At 43.4% G+C, this 25,214-nt stretch overlaps 1 protein-coding gene across 1 annotated transcript in view; it reads left to right on the forward strand.

Moving 5' to 3' along the window:
- Nucleotides 1-25,214, forward strand: part of LOC126117024 (uncharacterized) — a 140,060-nt gene that overhangs the window by 93,661 nt on the left and 21,185 nt on the right. Inside the window, exons 3-4 of the mRNA XM_049915039.1 lie at nt 13,563-13,739; nt 23,983-24,403. Of these exons, the coding sequence (XP_049770996.1) occupies nt 13,563-13,739; nt 23,983-24,403 (598 nt within the window). The remainder of the gene's footprint in view (nt 1-13,562; nt 13,740-23,982; nt 24,404-25,214) is intronic.

Below are 25,214 nucleotides of genomic sequence, written 5' to 3' on the forward strand. Positions count from 1 at the left end.
GGCCACTTCGGCCGGCTGTTATATGTTAGATCCCACCCTTCATTAATGTGATGAACTTATAACATCATAAAGATGTGCATTTGTTTGTCGAAATTCACCTCATGTTTGCTGCACTATATCAGAAACTGAAAAGAGAAATAAAATTGCGATTACTCATAAACTATCCCTGACAGAAAAAAACCAAAAACAGTTTTCAATTCAACACTCAAAATACAACTAGGATCACAATATTTTTTATCAGAAATAGAAGAAAAGTTTTTTTTTTGTAGAACAATTATAATTGGTGTCTCAGGGCACTGTGTACATTATCCTCTAATAACTTCTTGTAATTATGTGCAAACCAGAAGATGACATACCAGAAAACTGACATCACGAAAGTGTTCAATTTTAGTAAGTGCAATACCAAATTAATGTAAAGTATAAGAAGATGAAAATGTTTTCTTAAATAGCACGCCACCATTAGGCAACAATAAGAGGCAATAATATGTACTTTAGTTCTAATTTTTAATTTATAGGCATGATTTATTGCTCCGTATTCCACGTAGATTTTATTATGTTCTCATAGTGCTTCGTGGAGACGCAGCTCTTACTATCATAGCTAATATTTGGAAATCTTAAATTGCTTCCTAAGTGCTGGTTTGATTCATGTTAGAAAAATAGCTGTTTGCAAAATGCGTACTAGTAACTGTTGTGAACATTCACAACATATAAATTTAGATGATGGGCTGTTTATGACGTAATACGTAGTTAATAGACCAAGTTATGAGACTCAGCAGAGAGCGGTAGCTTTGAAATGATATCGTTGGAAGGAGATAATAATAGGCTTTATAAAAGTTTGCCTGGCGTCTGTTGCCGGGCGCTGTTAAATTTATCATCCGTTTCATATGGTCATACTTCTGATAATCAAAACTGATTCATGACTGTTTCACTTAATACTATATCAATTGATAATTTCATTTGGGAAAGGTGAACTGATGCCCTACTGCTGACAAGTTAGTCTTGCCGTGTACTGTAATTTCCCGACATTAAAACGTTAGACCGTAGTAGAATTCGAACACAAACACTCGCATTTCGCTAGAAATGTCTTACCAGATGAGCTGTCCATCACGAATCACAGAGTCACACAAATCTTCACGGTACAAGCACTCTTTTCTATTTTCGAAACACCACAGCCCCTGCAACGATAGGAGGAAGGACTTAAAGGACAAAGACTCAATCACAACTGCAGTGTTGTTTACAGATTGTGTTTACCGCTCAGTACGAAAGCAGAATCGAGTAATAACTACTAACAGAGATTCTTGTCTTCAGTAATACATAATGTTAGTACAGAGTTGTATGACGATTGTGGCTGATCCAGCGAGTTACCAACGCCTTCCTAATCCCCACACCGATCTTTCGTAAATTAGGCAGAAAATTGCGCCCAGACAATACATGAAAAATGAAACGCTCAGCGTTCTTGATAAACTGTCCGTCGCGAACGCGGGTTAGCTAACTTGACTGAAAATTAAGTCAAAGAGCGTTTTCGGTCATCAATTTACTGTCTTGCTGAGAAATTGTAGTAACTTAAGCTTGGGACATTAGGATGGTAAGTTAATTCCCGTTACTCCTCTAGCAGAAGGTAGCAGAGTGAGAGGTAAATAAAGTGGTCTCATTCGTCACGGAACTTTGAGATAAAAGGGACTCACAACTCAAATTTCCGCTTCGTTCTTCATCCACCTGTTTACTACGGAGCTACTGATTCACATTAATTCGTTGTTACAAGAATAACCGATAGTTTGAGTCATGCTTTCACATTCCATTTAATCTTCTCTCTTCTCAATGAAAGATACTCAATAGCTCTATTTCTCTTACGGATGATGTGTATAACCTTTTAAGAAGTATCACATGCAACAAAGATGGTCGTTACTTTCAATAGACAGAAAAAAAGAAAAAGACACATGTTTATCCAGGGCACCTCACTCCTAATTAGAATTTTCAGAACAATTTACGATTTATGCAGGTCCGAATATTTATCCTCTTAATCCAAAATGTTCTACAAGTCCAACTTGGGTGGTAATATTCACGATGTTATGCGTCGTTTTTTAAAAAAGAAAAGAAGGAGAAAAAGAGAGGGGGGTGTATTTTTCTTTCTCTGAGGCATTTTACATCTAAGGCTTGTTTCTTCTCGCATTTGACGCTAGTTAGAGCTATTTAGATCTAATTACAGGACTAAGAAATTGTTTCAAATTTAGCTTGTTATTCGATATCGTTTTCATGTACACTAATCCCGATCACCAGTTAGTTACAACACATAAATGTGTTTGCCGTTCTAGATTCATAGATTAGGCTTTCTTTCTTAATATAAATACCTGTTACCATAGCTAAAAAATTTCTGACTTTATTTATTTTCTCATATCGTTCTCCGGTGCACCACCATCATCAAATATTAAACTATACCAATGCAATGGACATATCTTTTGACCAAATTTCAAATCCGTCCATTTTTAAACTTTCTTCCTTGCTGCAAGCTATGGCATAATATTTTCCGTTCGCGCTCTATGTACAAATATCATACTAACATCTTTCTTGATTTCCATTCATTTTATGTCATATACGCGAGGGAACGTTGCGACTGTTGTTGTTTCCCCTTACGTGAAACTGTCTCTTATTGCCGCCTCTGCTCAGTTATTCGCTATCATGCCTGTACTGCCTTGGTAAAAAATTGAATTTAAAAGCCTCCAACACCTCCTATTTTCTTAGAAAATGTACTGTGGTTTTCTGTATTTCATCCATACGGAATTTCATACCCTACAAGTTTTTGCTGAGCATGGTAATTAAGTTAATACTATGTCCCGAAAGTATTCCCTAATGGTAGGAGCAGGTTCTTTTACCTACAAATTTACACGTTTCATTTACTACCGGCCCTTTCCTGCTACATCGAATGTATTAGACATAGCTCCTCCAACTACGAGTAAATTATGCGAAGGTCATAGGGACTTCCATTGTGTAGTACTCTCTTTCATTTTAAAAATTTTGGCCAGATTCAGAATATGGCAAATCTTCCTCCACGGTAAAATTAGTGGCTGTGTTTTGCTCATATTATGTCAAGTTCGCAAATAATCATTTATTTAAAAATGATCATTGGTTTCTGTTTTTATGCTGCTCATCTTCAGATCTAAGGCACCATATGACTGAAGTCGGCAAGGAACAGAAAAATTGCCTGATGTCAAGGTCGTTTACTGCTCATTAAGTGATAATTTGGCGTAGGTAGTTGTTTTATCTCTCACCTATGTCGTCTAAAATCGTATTATGTGCGTAAATTCTAATTTCTTTCAACACTGGGAATATGCGCTTATGATATGCCTCTGTTTCTATCGTTTTTTCACAATTTTCAACCGTCTTCCTTTGATCCGCCTTTCGTCCATTTCCCGTTCCTTTTTCAACTATATTTTTAATACCACTTTTAAAGTCTTCCGATTCTTCGAATGGTGACTGATTATGTGACACCTCTCCTGCACGTGCAAATTATTAGCTTCTGCTCAGTATTATTTGGCATATCTGTACTGTTAATGTATTTATAACAACACAGTAACCGGTCACTTTTAACTGTATCTCTAAAAGTTTATTTTCAGCATTATCGGAGATACTGTCTGGGTCTTAAATTTCAGAGGAAACAGACTTTTATTTTGCTGCTGTAGCAAACGTTAATCATGAATCGGAGATGAACTGTAGCAAACTGCTGCAAGTAACTCGAGCTAAGTTCCACTAGATGTCCATCCAGTGTGGTTTTCTTCCTCTTGTATTATTGAACTCTGATCAGACTTTACCCGTCAAAGTTTAACTGCGGCGCATAAACTATTTTACTGCAGAGTTTTATGTATTATTCGCGAAATCCGTGTTTCGAAATACGAAATGTTCGCTCTAGGCGATCGTTGACTCAAAGCGCACTATCGGTTCTTTGGTGCGATCAGTCGCGGCAGTATTGTGAATAGCCAACCTTACCGGTAAACTCAGCTCAACCCAGTAACTTGCACAACCTGACTTTCGGATGTGATTTTCCTGTTGTTAAGCAGCTTTACTTACCGGAAGATTATGACTTTACAAACAGTAAAGACAATTCATAACCGAGTCTAGACAAAATAAAATAAATCTGCGTTTCCAGTTTTATTAAGGTTTCTTAGGCCCTAAAGATAATGGTTTTGCCTTGATGCGTATTATAATACGTACCGACGTACCACATATTTCACTCCACAGTCGTTTTCTGAATTCAATTCCCTCAAACATCAGCGTTAGGGTTTGAATCGCATTAGCTTACTGTTTCTTTGAACGAGATACGTCTTAATTACAAGAATAGAAATAATTGTAGAGGAACAATAAACATACTCAAAACTAGAGTGAGGTGACTCAGTGTTTAAGAAAGTTTTGCAGAGGAGTACTCTTCAAATCCACGTGCAGATGCTATGACCTAAGTTTCCCGCTGCACCCACAAAATCACTGGGTACGAACGCCAAAGTAGTTCAAAACAGTAAAAGAAAGGAACCGCTGATTTCCTCTGCAGTCGTGTGCACCTAACAGTCTCTATTCACTGTTTTGTCAGTGAAACGATAAGGCCTGTCTTCGCTTCCTTCATTGCGAAAAATATTTGAGTCAAATATTGTGTACTTCTTATATAAAAAGTTTTCCGAATTGAGTAGGTTCACATCAAACACTTCTGTGCCATCTTACTATTCAATTTCACGATACATTTCACAAAAATCTTTTCACCATTGCAAACACATTTGGTATTTTCACTTGTGGTGACGTGTTTCGCAGTATTCGAGACTGCTATGGTGCATATTGATCACTGTTTCATCACCAATGCTCCAGTACCACGAACTTCTCTTGACACTACATTTGTGCAAATGTTTATACAGTCTTTTAAGATAGAAAATATTAACGATGTACCGTATAAAGTTATTATGTGTGATGTTACCGTCGTATTTGTTGGAATTAGTCAGAATTCACAAGAACTATTGAATGCTAGTTGGGACTGTTTGCACATGTCGTTAACGGTAAGGCAGTGCACAGACCATCGCTTCCACATTGTGTTGCGCAACTAACCTCAACCGCGTTGAGCGCATCTGTGCGTCTTACAACCCCATCCATTCAATCCCCAAGTGTCGCGGCTGAGGTGGAGCGGGCGTCCATGTGGATGCCTCCCCAACTTTTTTTTTTAGGCTACTACTATGTGTGTGTGTTTAGTAATATGGGAGGCGAGATCGTACTGTATGCATTGGTTATACATTGCTGTCCCCTGACGGCAATAACTACAGCTGTATCTGAGAAGCTTCAGAATGTAAGGATACACTGCTGTGACTGTTTCAACAAGACAACATCCGTGTACAGATTTCCGAGGATTCTAATTTGTTCAACAGCAGGTAATTTAAGTTTATATTCTGCCTTGGAATTTGCGCTGATTTGGAATTTCCTGGCAGATTAAAACTATATGTTGTATTCGGACTCGAAAACGGTACCTTGACTTTAACGACTGAGCATTGCTTAGATTTACATCATCCAGCGAAGCTGTGAAGGCTAGTCGCGAGTCTTGCCCGGATATCTGAGTCGGTATGAGCATTATCTGCGAAAGGCAGAGTTCCAAGCACTTAATCGTAAATAATGTGCATTCGTCTGGAAAATGATCCAAGAAAACTTTCATAAATGGGCACCAGTGAATGGAACACTGCTGTCGAAGGACTGCGGTAAGTAGCCTATCAGAAAGATACAAAATTGTATCTCCTTAACGTGAAGAAGGTCTTATTTCTGCATGGCGTGCCTTAATTGCTATTCCCACTGAACAGCACGGGAATGTGAAGGCAGCCAAACTCGTCATTAAGTTTCCGATTGACGATAGCTGACCACTAGAAGGGAGAATCGCCTTATTACCAATCACATCGTACCGCCTTCACCTCTGCGCTGGCCTTCGGAAAACATGTAATCGGCTCCCCACATCACTGAGTGTCATCCCTGTGGCGTTCGCTGTTATTCAGTGGTTTGGTATTTAGCTAATTTGTAAATGAAAATGATAATCTTATTTTATTACATTGAGTAATTACTAAATAATCTCTTTTTTCTCCCGGTTAAAGATTTGGTCAAGTTGCTAAAGATATCCAAGTTAACGTTGTGTTAAAGTGTTGTCTGTAAACCGTGTAAGCGTCACTAAATCACAGTTCATACAACAGATTCTATACAACTATTGATTATGACGGAAACAGATATCTTCAGCAAAATGATCATTAAAACCACCGAATATCAGCCGCGCACAACACTGACTTACGTTACCAGAAACAATATTCTTCGCTACTCGTGCGCAATTAATTTCGATTCCATACATCAGCAAGAAAAGTTTGTTATATGGATCGTGCAATGATCACTGTTTATAACGAACCAATCTGATTCGAATTATTTTCATTAAAATGAGTTCGGGACCACCGGTGCACATTTATTTTTATACAATTTTATTACCGTTGGCATTTATGTCTGCAGAGTTGCGTAATTTGAATTTGCCGCTGAGATAATTGTTAAGATGGCGGCAGACAACTGATAGACACTTTCTATCGTTAGAGTAAATTTTCTTTTTAATAGGATAAGTATTTGAATTGCTTATTAAATTTTACTTTCATATTGTGCACTATTTAGACCAATTTTCATCAAGAAAATCTTTGATTTTTTCCTTAGGAAAACACAGATAAAAACGCGATATAAATCGCTATCATCAATGGCTGCGCTCGTTGCAGCGGAAAGAAATAATTATCACAGATAATGCTTAGTGAGAGAGGAATTAAAGTTGTTGATGTCGTCTTCATTACTGACACTAGTTTGATGCAGCTCTCCATGCTACTCTATCCTGTGCAAGTTTCTTCATCTCCCAGTACTTACTGCAACCTAGATTCTTCTGAATCTGCTTAGTGTATTCATCTCTTGGTCTCCCTCTACGATTTTTACCCTCCACGCTGCCCTCCAATGCTAAATTTGGTATCCCTTGAAGCCTAAGAACATGTCCTACCAACCGGTCCCTTCTTCTTGTCAAGTTGTGCCACAAACTCCTCTTCTCCCCAATTATATTCAATACCTCCTCGTTAGTTATGTGATCTATCCATCTAATCTTCAGCATTCTTCTGTAGCACCACATTTCGAAAGCTTCTATTCTATTCTTGTCTAAACTATTTATCGTCTATGTTTCACTTCCATACATGGCTACACTCCATACAAATACTTTCAGAAACGGCTTCCTGACACTTAAATCTATACTCGATGTTAACAAATTTCTCTTCTTCAGAAACGCTTTCCTTGCCATTGCCAGTCTACATTTTATATCCTCTTTACTTCGCCCATCATCAGCTATTTTGCTTCCCAAATTAAAGTTACAAATAATTATTCACTCATATTTACAATAATAATGAACTCTATTCTCAAGTAATAATTAACAAATAATTACAATTTCTTAACAGACCTCAGTTTGATATACGTCTTGCGTCCGCAACCTACAAAAGCCAACCAACAAAAGGTAAAAACAAAGGAAGACAAAAGCAGATCATAAAAGGAGTTTACAATTATCATTGTCTTTGTATGATACACATCGATATGTCCAATTACATCATAAAATATTATATAAATAATTAACATTTATTTCACTGTTTTTTCATATGTCGGATAGATAATGTTTATAACTGTTAGAGGCATAATTTCCTCTCGTCGCACTGTAGCTAAAATTTATCTCGTGGATGCTACATCCCGCAAAATACGGCCGGATGTCTATGTAACTTCGTACACGTACACACCGTCGCCGTATACGTAAATGATTTAGAGTTGCAGTTCTCTATGGGCAAGTAGAACGGCTACCAGTGCGCAATAATGTTGTTTATGGTAGGGGACAGAAGGGGCCTGAGCGCCTTAGATGTTGAGTGATCACTGTAAAGGACATGGAGATATCTGGTACTCGTTTGAGTCAGCATCATCAGCCGACCCTCATCTTGGGTCTCCGTTTGGCTCACTGGTCGAATCACGCAATATGCAGAATATGGGTTAACGGCCCGATGTTGGACTGCATGGGACCGTGAGGGCGGGCATACTGATCGTTAAGGCTCTAGGTTGACCATATCTGACCATCAGAAGGAAGAATCGCCATACTGTGCACCAAGCACATGTAACCCGTTAAACTCTGCGCCTGCCATTCAAGAATATGTAATAGATTCCCAGCAACATTTGGTGCCATCCTGAGCTATTGGTTGGAGTCTAACTGCAGTCGGGCTATGGAATTACCGGCCTATGTGTAGGCATCACAAATCGCTGCGTTTGGTGTGGTACCATGATCAGGGGACACAGACTGCGGATGAATGGCGTCGCAGTGCATTCAGTCATGAATCACGATTCTCCAATATCCCGGACAACCATCGTTGGCGGGTATGATGGCGGCCTGTGGAGAGATAACTTGCTATCAAAATTTTGGAGAGACACAGCTGTGCTATTCGTGGCGTCATGGTGTCGGGAGCAATCGGGTGCGACTTCAGGTCACGGCGTGTAGTAACTGAGAGAACTGTGGCTGCGGAACGCACGTGCCTGACATCCTGCGTCCTTATGGGTTACCTCTCATGCCACAGTACAATGGGGCCACGTTTCAACAGGAAAATACTCGTCCACACATGCCACATGTCACTATAAACTGTCATGTTTCGGTAGTCCCGTGGCCAACAAGATCTCCAGATCTGTTCCCGGTGGACCATATGCGGGACCAGCTAGAAGGTCAACACCGCACCAATCCCATTATCCAGCAAGGTGTCAAGGGCCAGTTACAGCAAATGTGTGCAAGCCTGACTCTGGACGAGAGGCAGCGGCTCTGACACACCTCCCAATCCCAATCGAGCCATCGAATGCATCCAGACAACAGAGGATGCAAAGTCTTACTGAGAAATGGTATCATACTGTCTACGTTGATATTAAAATTCACTCGATATTGTAATCACTGAAATAACATCACGTATCCTCTCACGTGATGTTTCATTCCGTTTCCTCATTCCTTTCTGGGTGCGTCACTTTCTTTCTCAGTCAATGTACATAATAATGGCTCTTAAACACATTAAGTTTTTGATTATTTTATTTTGTATATTTAGTTTTTGCCGCAAGGTCAATCAGAAAGTATTTAAAAACTGAGGTTAAAATCTTGATAAAATCTTACTGCTTTGAAGCAATGCCTTTATAAAATTGTCCTCCAATGACCTTTCTCAGTGCAGAATCACGAATCCATAATTTTTACGTAGATCGTCCGCACTCTCATTTGTGGCGCGTGTATTTACTATACCGCGCAGGCCTGTGGACCTTAACTAAATATGGAAATATGTCCTGGAAACTGTGATGCACAGTTTCAATGTGTATAAAGAATGACGTGATGAAGTCACCCTAAGCTGCTGTAAGGCGTAGTTATTTATGGACAACCAGTCTTGGTCAAGTGACTATCTTCGAGTCACGGACACCAATACATCAAGTTACAGGAAGCTTCCTTCGTTTCAGGTATGTAATTACAATCAGATGCACCACCTGTCAGTTATACTAGCAAACTTAAAATTGATGCTTGCATAGGCGATACATAGTACAACTGATAGTTATTATGTAGTTGACGCCAAGGAACCTGCCTCTAATCTGATGAAATGGTATCCGTGATTTGAAGGCGCTCACTTGACGTAAACTGGTTACTCGTAAACAAATACACGTTTCGTGAGGTTTCCGTACTTCCTTGACGCCATTCTTTAAATATGAAAAGTTTAATTATTTTCCTGTTTCCATTAAATTTTCTAGAGACCACCAGCCGACCTTTCACTTTCGAAATATTTCAAATGGTAAAGGTAAATTCGCACTGTATAATCTCTTAGACACTACCTTAATGTCCTAATGGTCTGCAGCCCCTTTGTAATGAAATACTAGTACATTTTCCGAGAAAGTATTTAAACTTATACCAACGTTGACCAAAATAAATGAAATTTGCAAGCGTTTTAGCTCGTCTGCAGTCCATCAGGCACTTTCATATCTCAAGTATATTTACCCAAGCTCATTGCGAGCATACAGATTAATTTTATGTGTGGTTATTGGCAACCGTCTGAATACAGCAAAAGATAATGAGGATACGAGCAGCAACCTATGTCCGCAGATGCATAGTACCAGTGCTGCCTGATTTCGAGTTCTAAGATTCATTACACTAAACTTTCACACTGTGAAGTTGCATCGTAAAGTTTGAAGTTCGATCGATATTACCGAAACAAAAGAATTCTTTTTGATCTGTGTTTTCATTTATCTTATAAGGAACTCTACTTCTAATAAAATTGATGTTCTTAAATAATAAAAAAGGATGGCAGAAAAACGTCGACAGTATTTCTCTAAATGTAAAACATCGCCTTTCACGAGAAACTATTCACTGTAAACTATGAGATGTTCTGAAGCCTTAGCTGGAATAGTCATATCAAAACATGTAACTGAAAAACAAAACAGCGAAGAACGAAATAAAACTACGACTTGCATTTCAAAACAGTAATTAGGAGAAAAGGAAGAGAATTTTACAAGCCAGTGAATTGCACTCTTGCAATCAGTTTCGCCATCAGGAAGATATTATCCTTTCATCAGTCTGCTTCTATTAGTGATGTGAAGCTGCAGCCGTCATTTAGATTAGTAACAATGTTCGACACAGCAGTGTTAATATTTTTCAGTATACTACATTCTACACAGTAAGGTTACACGAACCATCTACGTTTACATCGGCTACCTTGTTTTTCTTCCTAATACTAAAACCTTAAGCTCGTCTGTTGCTCTGAATTTTTGTATTTCTACAACATTTCTTATTTTCACAGCTGTTTTGTATATGACATAATAGGGATATGTGGTACCATTTGCAAACATTTTTACAGGTACTCTGCTCACTATTTTCTATAGTACAAGCTGGTATGAGCAATACTGTGTCTGCAACAATCATAAATAGCATGTTGCCATTGTGTTCTCTTTTATCACTAAACGCTTTCACACATATGTCGCGCATTTCCCTTAAGTACATATTTCAAATTGGGATATGTTAGTTTATACGCAGAAAATCCTTAGACGAAAATGTAAGACTAATGGAGGCAGGAAGGATTTTATAATGGTACAGACAATGGACTGAGTTACTACTGCAAGTAATACTTTCCTCTGCCGACATTCTTCGTAATTTGGTTATCTACAGAGCTATTGAGTGGAACTATGTCTATCTCATTCAAGAAGAATCGGAAAGAGGCCCTTAGCAAAATAGTGGGAACTATCGTTGGAAGGGAAATTTTTGAGGAAATGGAACGAGTATACATCATTTCTGATATTCGACGACTTCATTTAGGCTCCACAATGGGAATCTAATTTGAAGCATTTTGAAGGATTTTCTTTTCCAAATAATGCACTTGGATACAGAAAACTGCAACGAACCACACTAATTACAGCTAAGTTTTCATGAGGAATTATATTATAACACAGGGTCATTCCGTGGTGATGTTACACACTTTGAGTGACGGTGGAGGAGGGTAACTGTGTCAATTGGAGGTAAGGAGCCCAGATGCGGAAACGACCGAGTCGAAAGTTAGAAGCGAAAATCATTCTGATACTTCTGACAGTAGACCACTTCTACTGCAAGCCCTTTGCTTTCCATATTTTGGGTGGAGGTAGAATGGACCAAAAGAAGAAAAAATTGTCTCGTAAATATCGGCTCTATAAAGCCTACCTCAAGAACTATGAACGCCTCTTAATCTTTCCTCTTGTGAAACACTTCTACTAAAGCAGTGCCCATAAACTTAAGATAAGCTTTTTAAAGGCAATGTTTACCAGACAAATTTTACCTGTTTTGGTCCATACTACATCCTCCCAAAATAAGGAAATCAAAGGGCTTACAGTATAAGTGGTCTACTGTCAGAAGTATCAGAATGATTTTCGCTTATACCTTTCGACTCGGAAATTTCCGCACCTGGATTTCTTACCTCAAACTGATACATTTACCATTGTCTATCGTCCCTGAAAGCTTGTAACAAGCCCGCATCTCGTGGTCGTGCGGTAGCGTTCTCGCTTCCCACGCCCGGGTTCCCGGGTTCGATTCCCGGCGGGGTCACATCCATGCCCGAGGCAGCGGTTCCAGACTGCAGCGCCTAGAACCACACGGCCACCCCGGCCGGCAGGTTTTAATCACGGGGGTCGTTCAATAAGTAATGCAACACTTTTTTTCTCGGCCAGTGCGACCGAAAAAATGCGGAATTTGCTGTGGGACATCCTGGAATATTTCCACTTCAGCCCGCATAGTTTCATGAAGTTCCGATAGGTGGCGACACTATACTTACCCTTCAAAATGGCGTCTGTGACGGAGGTGCATACCAAGCAGAGACCTGTCACTGAGTTTCGAATACAGCGAAACCAAAGCATTACAGATATTCATAGGAGCTTGGAGAATGTCTATGGAGACATGGAAGTGAACAAAAGAGCACTGAGGTTTTGGGCGAGGCGTGTGTCATCAACGCAGCAAGGTCGCGCAAACGTGTCTGATACACTACTGGCCATTAAAATAGCTACACCACGAAGATGACGTGCTATAGACGCGAAATTTAACGGACAGGAAGAAGATGCTATGATATGCAAATGATTAGCTTTTCAGAGCATGCACACAAGGTTGGAGCCGGTGGCGACACCTACAACGTGCTGACATGAGGAAAGTTTCCAACCGATTTTTCATACACAAACAGCAGTTGACCGGCGTTGCTGGTCAAACGTTGTTGTGATGCCTCGTGTAATGAGGAGAAATGCGTACCATCACGTTCCCGACTTTGATAAACGTTGGATTGTAGCCTATCGCGATTGCGGTTTATCGTATAGCGACATTGCTGCTCGCGTTGGTCGAGATGCAATGACTGTTAGGCAGAATATGGAATCGGTGGGTTCAGGAGGGTAATACGGATCCCAACGGCCTCGTATCACTAGCAGTCGAGATGACAGGCATCTTATCCGCATGGCTGTAACGGATCGTGCAGCCACGTCTCGATCGCTGAGTCAACAGATGGGGACGTTTGCAGTACAACAACCATCTGCGAGAGCACTTCGGCGACGTTTGCAGCAGCATGGACTATCAGCTCGGAGATCATGGCTGCGGTTACCCTTGTCACTGCATCACAGAGAGGAGCGCGTATGGTGGTAACCTCCATCTGGTTGGCGCAATGGAGGATGCACTCCGTGAGAAGTAGTACGTATATGATGGGGAGGTTACTGATGCAGCAAGGCGTTGGCTCCGACGTCGACCAGCAGAGTGGTACCATTCTGGCAGACAGGCCCTCCCGGGATGGGGCCTCAAGGCGGAAATTATGTTGAGCTGAAATTATGTTGCAAAATAGGATTTTGTAGCCAAAAGTCTAGGGAATAAAATGGTGTGCTGGTATCCTGAATAAAACGTTGCATTCCTTATTGGATGCACTTGCTATTTTACTTAGGTGCGGTGATCCTCATGATGATTTAGTAATGTCGGTGATGTGAGACCGGTGCTGAGGTGTGCTCGTCGTGTTCGGCAGGTTCGTGCTGAGCCTGGTGGTGTCGAACCTGCTGGGCGCGCTGGTGGTGGCCCCGGCGCTGCTGGTGCAGCTGCTGCGTCCCGCGCACTGGCTGCGCCACGTGTGCGCCGGCCTCACCACGCTCGCCGTCACCGCCTCCATCTTCAGCATCGTCGCCATCGCCGTCGACAGATACAGGTACCTCCGCCTCCATATTTATCTCCTTATGTTATCTCCATTGCTTTTACTAACAGTTATCTCAATAGCCTCAGTAGCCGACCTCTGTAGCACTTCCTCTTTTTTGTGATTTTCGATTTAGTGGTAGAGTGCAGAGCAGTTATACAAACGAAAGAGTATTAAATTACGTAATAATCGTGTTTAAGATAAAAAATTAATAAACTGCACTTAATTACGATTCCAGTGATTCTCTCCTAATGGGTGCACATTCCGGTACCATCTAACTCATTTTGCATCGATGGTATTCATTACAGTCATGCCCAAGTTCATTCCACTACGCACGTCTTCATTTTAGGCACCCCGATCTCAGTCGGTAAAAACGGAACCCTTATAGGATCACTTTGTAGTGCGTCTGTTCATTCGTCTGTTAAGACCCCCTTTTCTCAAGAACTGCTGCAGACATCAAGTTGTAATGTATGCCAGATTCTAAGGTGTCGTCCCTTGGCGATGTATAAAATTTAAGTCAATAAAATCAAACCATACGGTCACTTATGTCACGTAATTTAATATTCGCAAACGCACTCATCACGAGGCATAGGTGAACCATCTATGAACACGAAATGAAGTGATCGTGTGGCACTGTTGGCCAGAAGGTCCCACCCGGGGAAGTTCGGCCGTCGAGTGAAAGTCTCATTTCATTCAACGCCACACTGGGCAACTTGCGAGCCAGTGATGAGGATGAAATGATGACGAGGACAGCACAGTACGCAGTCCACGAACGGACAAAATCTCCAACCCTCCCGGGAATAGTACCCGCGCCCGCTGCATGGGAGGCAAGCACGTTACCACTCAGCTAAGTAAGCAGACAACTACGTACACAATTAAGTTTGTATAGAACACTCAGACATCGCGTTCTTCTCGCGTCTGTCCAGTTTTTATTTTATTCCGTGTTATTAAGTTTCAGTGCAATACCCCCATAATTCCATATCTATAGACAATAATTTCCTCTTTAGTCTTTCATTTATTTCCCATGGTTCTGCTCCATACGTTGCTATAATTTCTACAACAATTTCAAATATCCTAATCTTCATTTTGATCTGGTAAGTGCGCTCCATAAAACTCCATTTAATTGTTTGGTTGCTTGTGTACCTTGGCTACAATGGTTCCGAATTTCGCCTTTACTGGATCCATCTTTCTTAATCGGAGGATATCAAAACTGATCTACCCCCACCAACCGATGGTCCTTTAGCTGCGCAACACGTCAGTTGGTCCAGATGGTTGAGAACGTTTGATATTAATGTATTAATTTGCCTATTAAGTTTGTCGGCTTGTCAATTGACTGTGCAGATCTTCCTGAATCTGTACAGGAGTCTCGTAAATTAAAATTTCCCTACGACCTCACAAGAAGTAGTCCACGTCAACCTACCTACCCTGTTGCATACGAGGATAAGCAACTGTGAGACTTTGCTCTTTCCATCTGCAGATGCGTAACTTACGCATTTGAATTGAAACCATCATAGAACTGAAACGGTAAGTTTCCGAACATGACTTCCTACTCAAAATATTGCGTACTAACACCCCTCTAAAAATTCTAGAAGTTAGTAACGGGAATTTCCGAATATCTTGTATAAATCAATCGAAGAACATTACAAAGGCTCTCAATCTGTATTGGAATAGTACCTCAGCATCGAATGAAATGTGGGATTCTGCCTGCACATACAGGGTGTTTCAAAAATGATCGGTATATTTGAAACGGCAATAAAAACTAAACGAGCAGCGATAGAAATACACCGTTTGTTGCAATATGCTTGGGACAACAGTACATTTTCAGGCAGACAAACTTTCGATATTACAGTAGTTACAATTTTCAACAACAGATGGCGCTGCGGTCTGGGAAAAACTATAGTACGATATTTTCCACATATCCACCATGCGTAGCAATAATATGGCGTAGTGTCTGAATGAAATTACCCGAAACCTTTGACAACGTGTCTGGCGGAATGGCTTCACATGCAGATGAGATGTACTGCTTCAGCTGTTCAATTGTTTCTGGATTCTGGCGGTACACCTGGTCTTTCAAGTGTCCCCACAGAAAGAAGTCACAGGGGTTCATGTCTGGCGAATAGGGAGGCCAATCCACGCCGCCTCCTGTATGTTTCGGATAGCCCAAAGCAATCACACGATCATCGAAATATTCATTCAGGAAATTAAAGACGTCGGCCGTGCGATGTGGCCGGGCACCATCTTGCATAAACCACGAGGTGTTCGCAGTGTCGTCTAAGGCAGTTTGTACCGCCACAAATTCACGAAGAATGTCCAGATAGCGTGATGCAGTAATCGTTTCGGATCTTAAAAATGGGCCAATGATTCCTTTGGAAGAAATGGCGGCCCAGACCAGTACTTTTTGAGGATGCAGGGACGATGGGACTGCAACATGGGGCTTTTCGGTTCCCCGTATGCGCCAGTTCTGTTTATTGACGAAGCCGTCCAGGTAAAAATAAGCTTCGTTAGTAAACCAAATGCTGCCCATATGCATATCGCCGTCATCAATCCTGTGCACTATATCGTTAGCGAATGTCTCTCGTGCAGCAATGGTAGCGGCGCTGAGGGGTTGCCGCGTTTGAATTTTGAATGGATAGAGGTGTAAACTCTGGCGCATGAGACGATACGTGGACGTTGGCGTCATTTGGACCGCAGCTGCAACACGGCGAACGGAAACCCGAGGCCGCTGTCGGATCACCTGCTGCACTAGCTGCGCGTTGCCCTCTGTGGTTGCCGTACGCAGTCGCCCTACCTTTCCAGCACGTTCGTCCGTCACGTTTCCAGTCCGTTGAAATTTTTCAAACAGATCCTTTATTGTATCGCTTTTCGGTCCTTTGGTTACATTAAACCTCCGTTGAAAACTTCGTCTTGTTGCAACAACACTGTGTTCTAGGCGGTGGAATTCCAACACCAGAAAAATCCTCTGTTCTAAGGAATAAACCATGTTGTCTACAGCACACTTGCACGTTGTGAACAGCACACGCTTACAGCAGAAAGACGACGTACAGAATGGCGCACCCACAGTTTGCGTTGTCTTCTACCTCTTTCACATCACTTGCAGCGCCATCTGTTGTTGAAAATTGTAACTACTGTAATTTCGAAAGTTTGTCCGCCTGAAAATGCGCTGTTGTCCCAAACATATTGCAACAAACGGTGTATTTCTATCGCTGCTCGGTTAGTTTTTATTGCCGTTTCAAATATATCGGTCATTTTTGAAACACCCTGTAGGTGCTTTTATCAAATGAAACTATATGGCTGCAGAGACCTTTTGAAGTCCGTGCAGTTGTGAAAAGCTACTGTGCGGGGGTGGCATGGTCGTAAACATATTTACCTATTGAGCAGGAGACTCCGGCTCGAATCCCAGCCTTGATATAAATTTTTATTCTTAGTTTCAGTCTACCTATATATATATATATATATATATATATATATATATATACTCCTGGAAATGGAAAAAAGAACACATTGACACCGGTGTGTCAGACCTACCATACTTCTTGCTCCGGACACTGCGAGAGGGCTGTACAAGCAATGATCACACGCACGGCACAGCGGACACACCAGGAACCGCGGTGTTGGCCGTCGAATGGCGCTAGCTGCGCAGCATTTGTGCACCGCCGCCGTCAGTGTCAGCCAGTTTGCCGTGGCATACGGAGCTCCATCGCAGTCTTTAACACTGGTAGCATGCCGCGACAGCGTGGACGTGAACCGTATGTGCAGTTGACGGACTTTGAGCGAGGGCGTATAGTGGGCATGCGGGGGGCCGGGTGGACGTACCGCCGAATTGCTCAACACGTGGGGCGTGAGGTCTCCACAGTACATCGATGTTGTCGCCAGTGGTCGGCGGAAGGTGCACGTGCCCGTCGACCTGGGACCGGACCGCAGCGACGCACGGATGCACGCCAAGACCGTAGGATCCTACGCAGTGCCGTAGGGGACCGCACTGCCACTTCCCAGCAAATTAGGGACACTGTTGCTCCTGGGGTATCGGCGAGGACCATTCGCAACCGTCTCCATGAAGCTGGGCTACGGTCCCGCACACCGTTAGGCCGTCTTCCGCTCACGCCCCAACATCGTGCAGCCCGCCTCCAGTGGTGTCGCGACAGGCGTGAATGGAGGGACGAATGGAGACGTGTCGTCTTCAGCGATGAGAGTCGCTTCTGCCTTGGTGCCAATGATGGTCGTATGCGTGTTTGGCGCCGTGCAGGTGAGCGCCACAATCAGGACTGCATACGACCGAGGCACACAGGGCCAACACCCGGCATCATGGTGTGGGGAGCGGTCTCCTACACTGGCCGTACACCACTGGTGATCGTCGAGGGGACACTGAATAGTGCACGGTACATCCAAACCGTCATCGAACCCATCGTTCTACCATTCCTAGACCGGCAAGGGAACTTGCTGTTCCAACAGGACAATGCACGTCCGCATGTATCCCGTGCCACCCAACGTGCTCTAGAAGGTGTAAGTCAACTACCCTGGCCAGCAAGATCTCCGGATCTGTCCCCCATTGAGCATGTTTGGGACTGGATGAAGCGTCGTCTCACGCGGTCTGCACGTCCAGCACGAACGCTGGTCCAACTGAGGCGCCAGGTGGAAATGGCATGGCAAGCCGTTCCACAGGACTACAACCAGCATCTCTACGATCGTCTCCATGGGAGAATAGCAGCCTGCATTGCTGCGAAAGGTGGATATACACTGTACTAGTGCCGACATTGTGCATGCTCTGTTGCCTGTGTCTATGTGCCTGTGGTTCTGTCAATGTGATCATGTGATGTATCTGGCCCCAGGAATGTGTCAATAAAGTTTCCCCTTCCTGGGACAATGAATTCACGGTGTTCTTATTTCAGTTTCCAGGAGTATATATATATATATATATTTGAGACGTTAGAAAGTCTCTGGAACTACATAGTTTCAAATTATTAAAGCACCTGTGCCTAGTTTTCACGCAACCATCACCCATTTCGTTCGATGCTGAGATGCTGTTCCAAAACAGTTGGAGTGCGTTTGCATAGCTGTTCGAGTTTAGGGGAAATACCGTGTGGGGTGAGACGTAAATGGGATTTGGAATGAGGAGGGAGGTGCTCTAGGGTAGTCCGTAAAGCTGTGCAAAAGCTACTGTAACAGCCTGCCTTTGTGGTTAGTGCATCTGCCTAGTGAGGAAGAGTCCCAGGTTCCAATGCTGTCCTTGGTACAAATTTTCATTCGTCTCTTCAGTATGCATGTATAAATGACTAGTAGGGTTACAGAATATCCGCCACTAAGTCCCGTACGGTGTCTTGTGGAGTACGTATGTAGATTGGAAGGCACCACCAAGTTAAGACTCTAATCGACCTGTTTCGCAACTGATATGCACTAAGTACCCCCTTTGAAGGTGCAAGTCCCCCAGTACAGTTCAGGTATTTGTAAAGGAACTGTGCGCACAGGAACAGAAGGAAAGGCTAATTACTAAGTAGCGATGGGAACTATCACTGCTGTAATGAAACAAGGGTTATAAACTGTGTACATTTATTGTTACGACTTCCGTGATTGTCAGAACAAACAAGCGTCAAATACTCATCGTGGGAGAAAGAGTGCTTATACACGTATTAGCATGTGACAGTTAAGGATCTTCAGAGGGAAAGCACTCGAAAAGTTCTCATAAAGTAAACCAAACGAAGAAGATATATTGTTAACTGAATGTTAATCACGGAATTTAAGGGTTGGTGACGATTAGTCGGAAGAAACAGAACCTCAAAGAGGAAAATCATGGCCGAAAGGTGGCCACACAGTGACTGATTGATAAATGTGAACCAACGCGCCTGTTATCCCGTACAAAATTCGTACGCCGTGGCTGCGAAAATTATATCATTTGCACGAGGATAGGCGCGGTGACGTCGGGAGAGAGGTTGAACGCTGGCGTGGCGCGGTCTGTCTGCTCGTGAATGGCCTTCTCCTCTCGCGGTGTAGAAGGCCGTCCTCTGCGCCTCTTGACGACCAAGCCCATCTACTAAGGCTTCCAGTGAAGACATGCTCACTGCTGATGAAGAAGCGCTTTCTGTGGCTCCCAGAGAAGAAGTGCCTGCTACTTTACTCTCCTGCTCCTTCTTGGTGTGAGCCAGCCGACACTGGCATTTTGGCCACTTTGAGAACGCCTACTTCATTTCGCCAGTTCGAAACCTCCAAACAATTTTGTTCTGGAAGGTTCGGCGTCGTTTCTTTGGGAAGATTCCGAACACTGTCCTATGTGAACTTCTCTTTCTAGCAACTTGGGGGTGCCACCGTATGGCACATCGCCGTTCACAGAGATTCAGAGTTCCGACTTATCAAAGGCTCCCCGTGAAAATGTTTCCTTGACTTTCTCTTCTCAGCGTTTACGCTCAATACATCAGCGGCCTATCGGTAGTAGACAAAAGACTAGCCTGTGGGGGCACTCCGTGGTTACTGTAATAACATTGCGGATGTTATCGTATGGAGCACGCCATTTTCGTGAGAGCCAGCCTACCAGAACACGGCGAGTTCGCTGAACTCAGCAGCAGGTGCATTTTCTCCCGATTGTGGCTAATTTTGTCATCTTTTGTGAACGCGTCGGCGGGCGGCCGCTCACTGGATTCTTGTGGCTGGCGCAACATCCTAGCACAGGTGCAGCCAGCCGCTTCATCCTCTGAGGCCAGGCCAACGAGAGCGGAGGAGACTGTCACGGCCGTATTTTCACTCCGCACTACCAAACTGAATACAGCATGCCCCTTAAAATGAAGATGAATTAAAGGGCATCCTCCATGTCATCATTCACTGCCACTGATAATACTGATCTTTTGATGCACATCGGAATTTGTTAATTACTTAGACCTATCATCCGCCCCGATAGCTGAGTGGTCAGCGCGGCGGTCAATCACGCCAAGAGGGCCCGGGTTCGATTCTCAGCTGTGTCGGAGATTTTCCCCGCTCAGGGACTGGGTGTTGTGTTGTCCTCATTATCAAATCAAATGGTTCAAATGGCTCTGAGCACTATGGGACTTAACCTCTGAGGTCATCAGTCCCCTAGAACTTAGAACTACTTAAACCTAACTAACCTAAGGACATCACACACATCCATGCCAGAGGCAGGATTGGAACCTGGGACCGTAAAGGTCGCGTGGTTCCAGACTGTAGCGCCTAGAACCGCTCGGCCACTCCGACCAGCTGTCCTGAATCTCAGTTCATCATGACCAGTGGAAGGCAACGGGAAACCACCACTGGAATCACTTCCCTAGACAATTTTGGTAAAAATTTTTGGAACAGTGATCAATAAGGAATTATATTTTAACTAAAGTTCAGTCTTGATCACAACACTTAAATCTCAATGACAAAGGTGACCGGTTTCCGTTATATTTATATAACCATCTTGAGACCCATGGCTTCATTGGAGGCTGGTAGGCGGAGTCGACTTCGTAGCACCTGAGGAGAGCTCCGCCTACTATCCTCCAAGGAAGCCATGGGGCTGAAGATGTTTATATAAATATAACCGAAACCGGTCATCTATGTTATTGAGATTTAAGTGGTGTGATCAACACTGAACTTTAGTTAAAATACTTCCATAGACGCTCATGCAGTGGACCTGTCTGACGAGGCTTCCCCCTTGCGAGACCTGCCGTAAGGCAGAACACAAAGTTTTAGACCTATCATATCGATGGATTAAGTGTGCTGAATAAAAAGGAGAATGAAATACGAGGCTGGTGGCTACAGCCTGACGCGTTTAAGATGCAGAACATGTTAGAGCAGGGCTTCCCAACCTTTTCAGCTGGTGGACTCCCTCTGCAGTCCCCTAGTCAGTCAGGAGCACAGTAGCTTTAAATTTTCTGAGTGAAACCCATGGGAACTGAAAGCTTCTTATTGCAAGTGCCACGTTCCCTATGACCCCCCCCCCCCCCCTCCCCCGAAGTATGAATAGTCTTTGGTTTAGAGAAGAATGAAAACAACTTGAAATTAACGATCCAATTTGAATTCCCACTGTATCCAGACACTTGCTAGTGGATTTACTCCCTTTTTTCAACACGCTGTAGCCTGATTAAAATTACTTGGTAATTGAAATTTCACACGATGGAGCCGTGCTCCAAGAGCAATCAACGTCGCGTCCAAACTGTTCGCTATTGACAAGCTGCCGCTTATGTTCTGTTAACATCCACTGTTTGGCTACTGTTGTGTAAGGCGCATGCATATTTCGTAACAGTCGTGTGTGTGTGTGTGTGTGTGTAGTTTTTCGTGAAATCCGAAGAAAAATGTTCAAATGTATGTAAAGTCTTCTTTTGGTCGTCCTCCCATCTCATTCATTTCAACTGGAAACTTCCCTTGTTGTGAAGGTGATGGGGAAACTGCACTCTTCTTCAATGATCCTGACTTCAGCCACCGATCCATGTTAGAAGTAATAAACTGGTCAAAAATCGACTTAGGTAGTGCACTGACAAAGCAAGTTTAACATTTAATGATGCCTGTGGCCTCATACATGCCAGCGAGAGCTGTGATTGTTCGACAAAGCTCGCTCCGCGCATGTGTAAAACATTTCAGCGCATCTAGTGCCGTGAACCGGCGCACAAACGACCCCCGTATTGTTGCGAAACAGTCGATCGGAGAAGCCGCATTCTCCGGCACTAAACTGTGTATACGTTCTCACTTAGGAACCGCAAAGGCTGCTTGGGAATACGACCTGAAGTAGAAGTACACGTTTTTCACACACACACACAAAAATAGTGATGAATTTGATTTTCACATTTTTATTAAATAATTTTACTCATTATTTTACACGATTTGGTGAAAGGTGGCCGCGGACCCCTAGAAAGAGCTGGCGGACCCCTAAGGGGTCCGCGGACCACACGTTGGGAAGCCCTGTGTTAAGCCATCGGCACACGGACAGTGCATGCGAACGTTGAGTATTGAGCGTGCCGAGTTTCTGACGTCATAACGTGGAATAGCACGTTCGGGAGTCTTGCCGTACGTGCAGAGCAATATCTGGCATGTCAGATATTCTGAGCGTGCGTCTGAGCGTTGACCAATGAGATGGCACAACGCCACCTACGTCACACGCACGCCGTCTCCCTTCAGTACAGAGTTGTGAGGCGCCATATTGGCATTCATTTCAAGCCTATATGTATATATGCCGTTTCTGAGCACCATCAAATTGAGAATCACTGGAAAACCCGTTGTTAACTGTGTGATTCGTTCCAATAAAAAATGAGAAACATCATATTCGTGGCAAGAGAATTATTGTAACCGTCGTATAGTGAGAGTAGGCTATTTGAAGCCAGCGACACACTGAAGATTTACCCAAAACGCATCGTTCTTGGTACAATTTGTTATAATTAAACTTCAATTAGCAACATATCTACGATTAAGGTTTTCTGCACGAGCTGAGATACTATTACTAGACATCCACAGTATGCTATTGCTGTAGCGTAGTGACTAGCGTCACTGCCCCGCCCCCCCCCCCCCATTGATTATTTTGGAGGCGCGGTGGTTCGTGTCTTGCCACTTCCAAATTTTTTTCTCTAACATTCGCGCTTTTATTGGGTTCTGATACTTTATTATTAGTTTAATATAAGTATATACTATAATATTTGATGTTATGTAAATATAAGTTCACCTTTTTTTGAGGGGTGACTTTGTTCGAATGGCTTAATCTGCAGGACAGCTTGTGCTACTTGTATAACGATATTTTGCTCCTTTTTGTTTTACGCTTCGTAATTCACATGTTACCATATTCTGCTACTGGATAGGAACAGCGATAAAGTAAGACTGACCTTGGGGTTCTACTAAAATGTGGGAATGATGAAATAATGTTTATCTTATGCGGAGAAGTATTCCAAATGTGTACCGCACTGTTTGTGATGGAACTTTTATAAGCCTGTGTCCTTATTGATTGGACATGGTACTTTCCTTTTCGTGGACGATGGAGGAAATGTGCGTTTTAACTGAGCTGACGTGGGCATTTTACACGCGCCCGTTGAGTAAACAGAGTGGTTTACGAACTAGAAACATCCCTCAACTGCCGTTGAAGTGCGTTGCGATCGCGTCTACCACGTTGGGGCCCACGTACCGTATGCACAAGTCGCACCGTTCCTGAGCGTTCAGCAGCACATTGAACTTGGCACGCTCAACGTTAACGTTCGGCAGCACGGTCCGTGTGCCGACGGCTTTAGAGCGAACTTTGTGTACGTAACACGGGAGGTGCAGATGTTCAGCCAGTTGACAGCCCCGTGTTGGTGCGCAGCGCGGTGCTGAGCCCGCTGCACTACGCGATGACCATCACGCGGCGGCGCGCGCGCGGCATGATCGTGGCGGCGTGGGCGGGCGCGGCGCTGCTGGCGGCGCCGCCGGTGCTGGGCCCGCGGCCCGTGGGGCCGGGCGCGCCGCCGCTCGGCTGCGGCCCTTCGGCGCGCTCGCACGCCTTCCGGCTGGCCTACGCGCTGGCGCTGTTCGCCGCCGGCTTCGCGCTGCCGCTGTGCGCCCTCTGCTGGATCTACGCGCGCATGTACAAGGCGGCGCACCGCAACAGCGAGCGCACCCGCCGGCACAGCGTCTCCACAAACCCGGGCGAGCTCGTCGGCTCCGGCGGCGGCAGCAGGGGCGGCTCGCTGGACCTGCCGCAGCCGCCGCAGCCGCAGCCGCACCAGGCCGGCGACGCCAGGAAGGTGAGCCACACGCACACACACACACACAGAGACACTCACATACACGGCGATGTTGCAAATTGACACTTTAATTTCCATTTCATCATCGAAGTGTAAACGTCAATGGATCATAACAAGCTACAACAAGACATACGAACTTAAGGGGCTCCGGAACGCCCTATACTTGCAATGTTAAAATAACGCTTATAAATTACATCTTTCCTCACAAAGTATTTGAGGTAGGAAGTTGAACTTTTTACAGAATATTTATTGGAATATGGGCTACAACTTAACACAGGGATTTTACAAAATTTTAGTTCATTTATTAAAGATGATTTTTTTTAAAATTATAATGAAAATTCACAACATTTCTTTGCAATTTTTTGTTTATATATTCAAAAATATACAGTTTTTCGGGAAAAGGCTGTGTTAAATTATGCAGAAGGTACTGTGTTACATTTACTGAAAGTTTGAAACAAATATGTTTGGAAGATCCTTAGAAAACATGTAATTAGTATGAGAAAATAAAAGTTTTGGGAATCGAGCGACAAAGATTGGATTAACTTTTTAGTGCATTCCAGGTCCATAGGATGGATTATCTTCATCCTCTGCAAACTCCTCCTCCAGCTTCCTCTTGTTCCTCCTCCTGTTTACTCTTGCTTGTATTTCTAGACTCTTTACAGCCCTGTCTGCAGCCCGAAGGCGTTCCTTGTCTAAAGCAAGCATCGCTCGTACCATGTTAGAACCTATCTTCATTCCCATATTTCTAAATACCTTGCACCTTACAATGTTGCCATCATTGAAAGGATTTCTAATAACTTTACTTCTACTC

Source organism: Schistocerca cancellata, chromosome 1 (assembly GCF_023864275.1).
Source record: "Schistocerca cancellata isolate TAMUIC-IGC-003103 chromosome 1, iqSchCanc2.1, whole genome shotgun sequence".
NCBI lineage: Eukaryota > Metazoa > Arthropoda > Insecta > Orthoptera > Acrididae > Schistocerca > Schistocerca cancellata.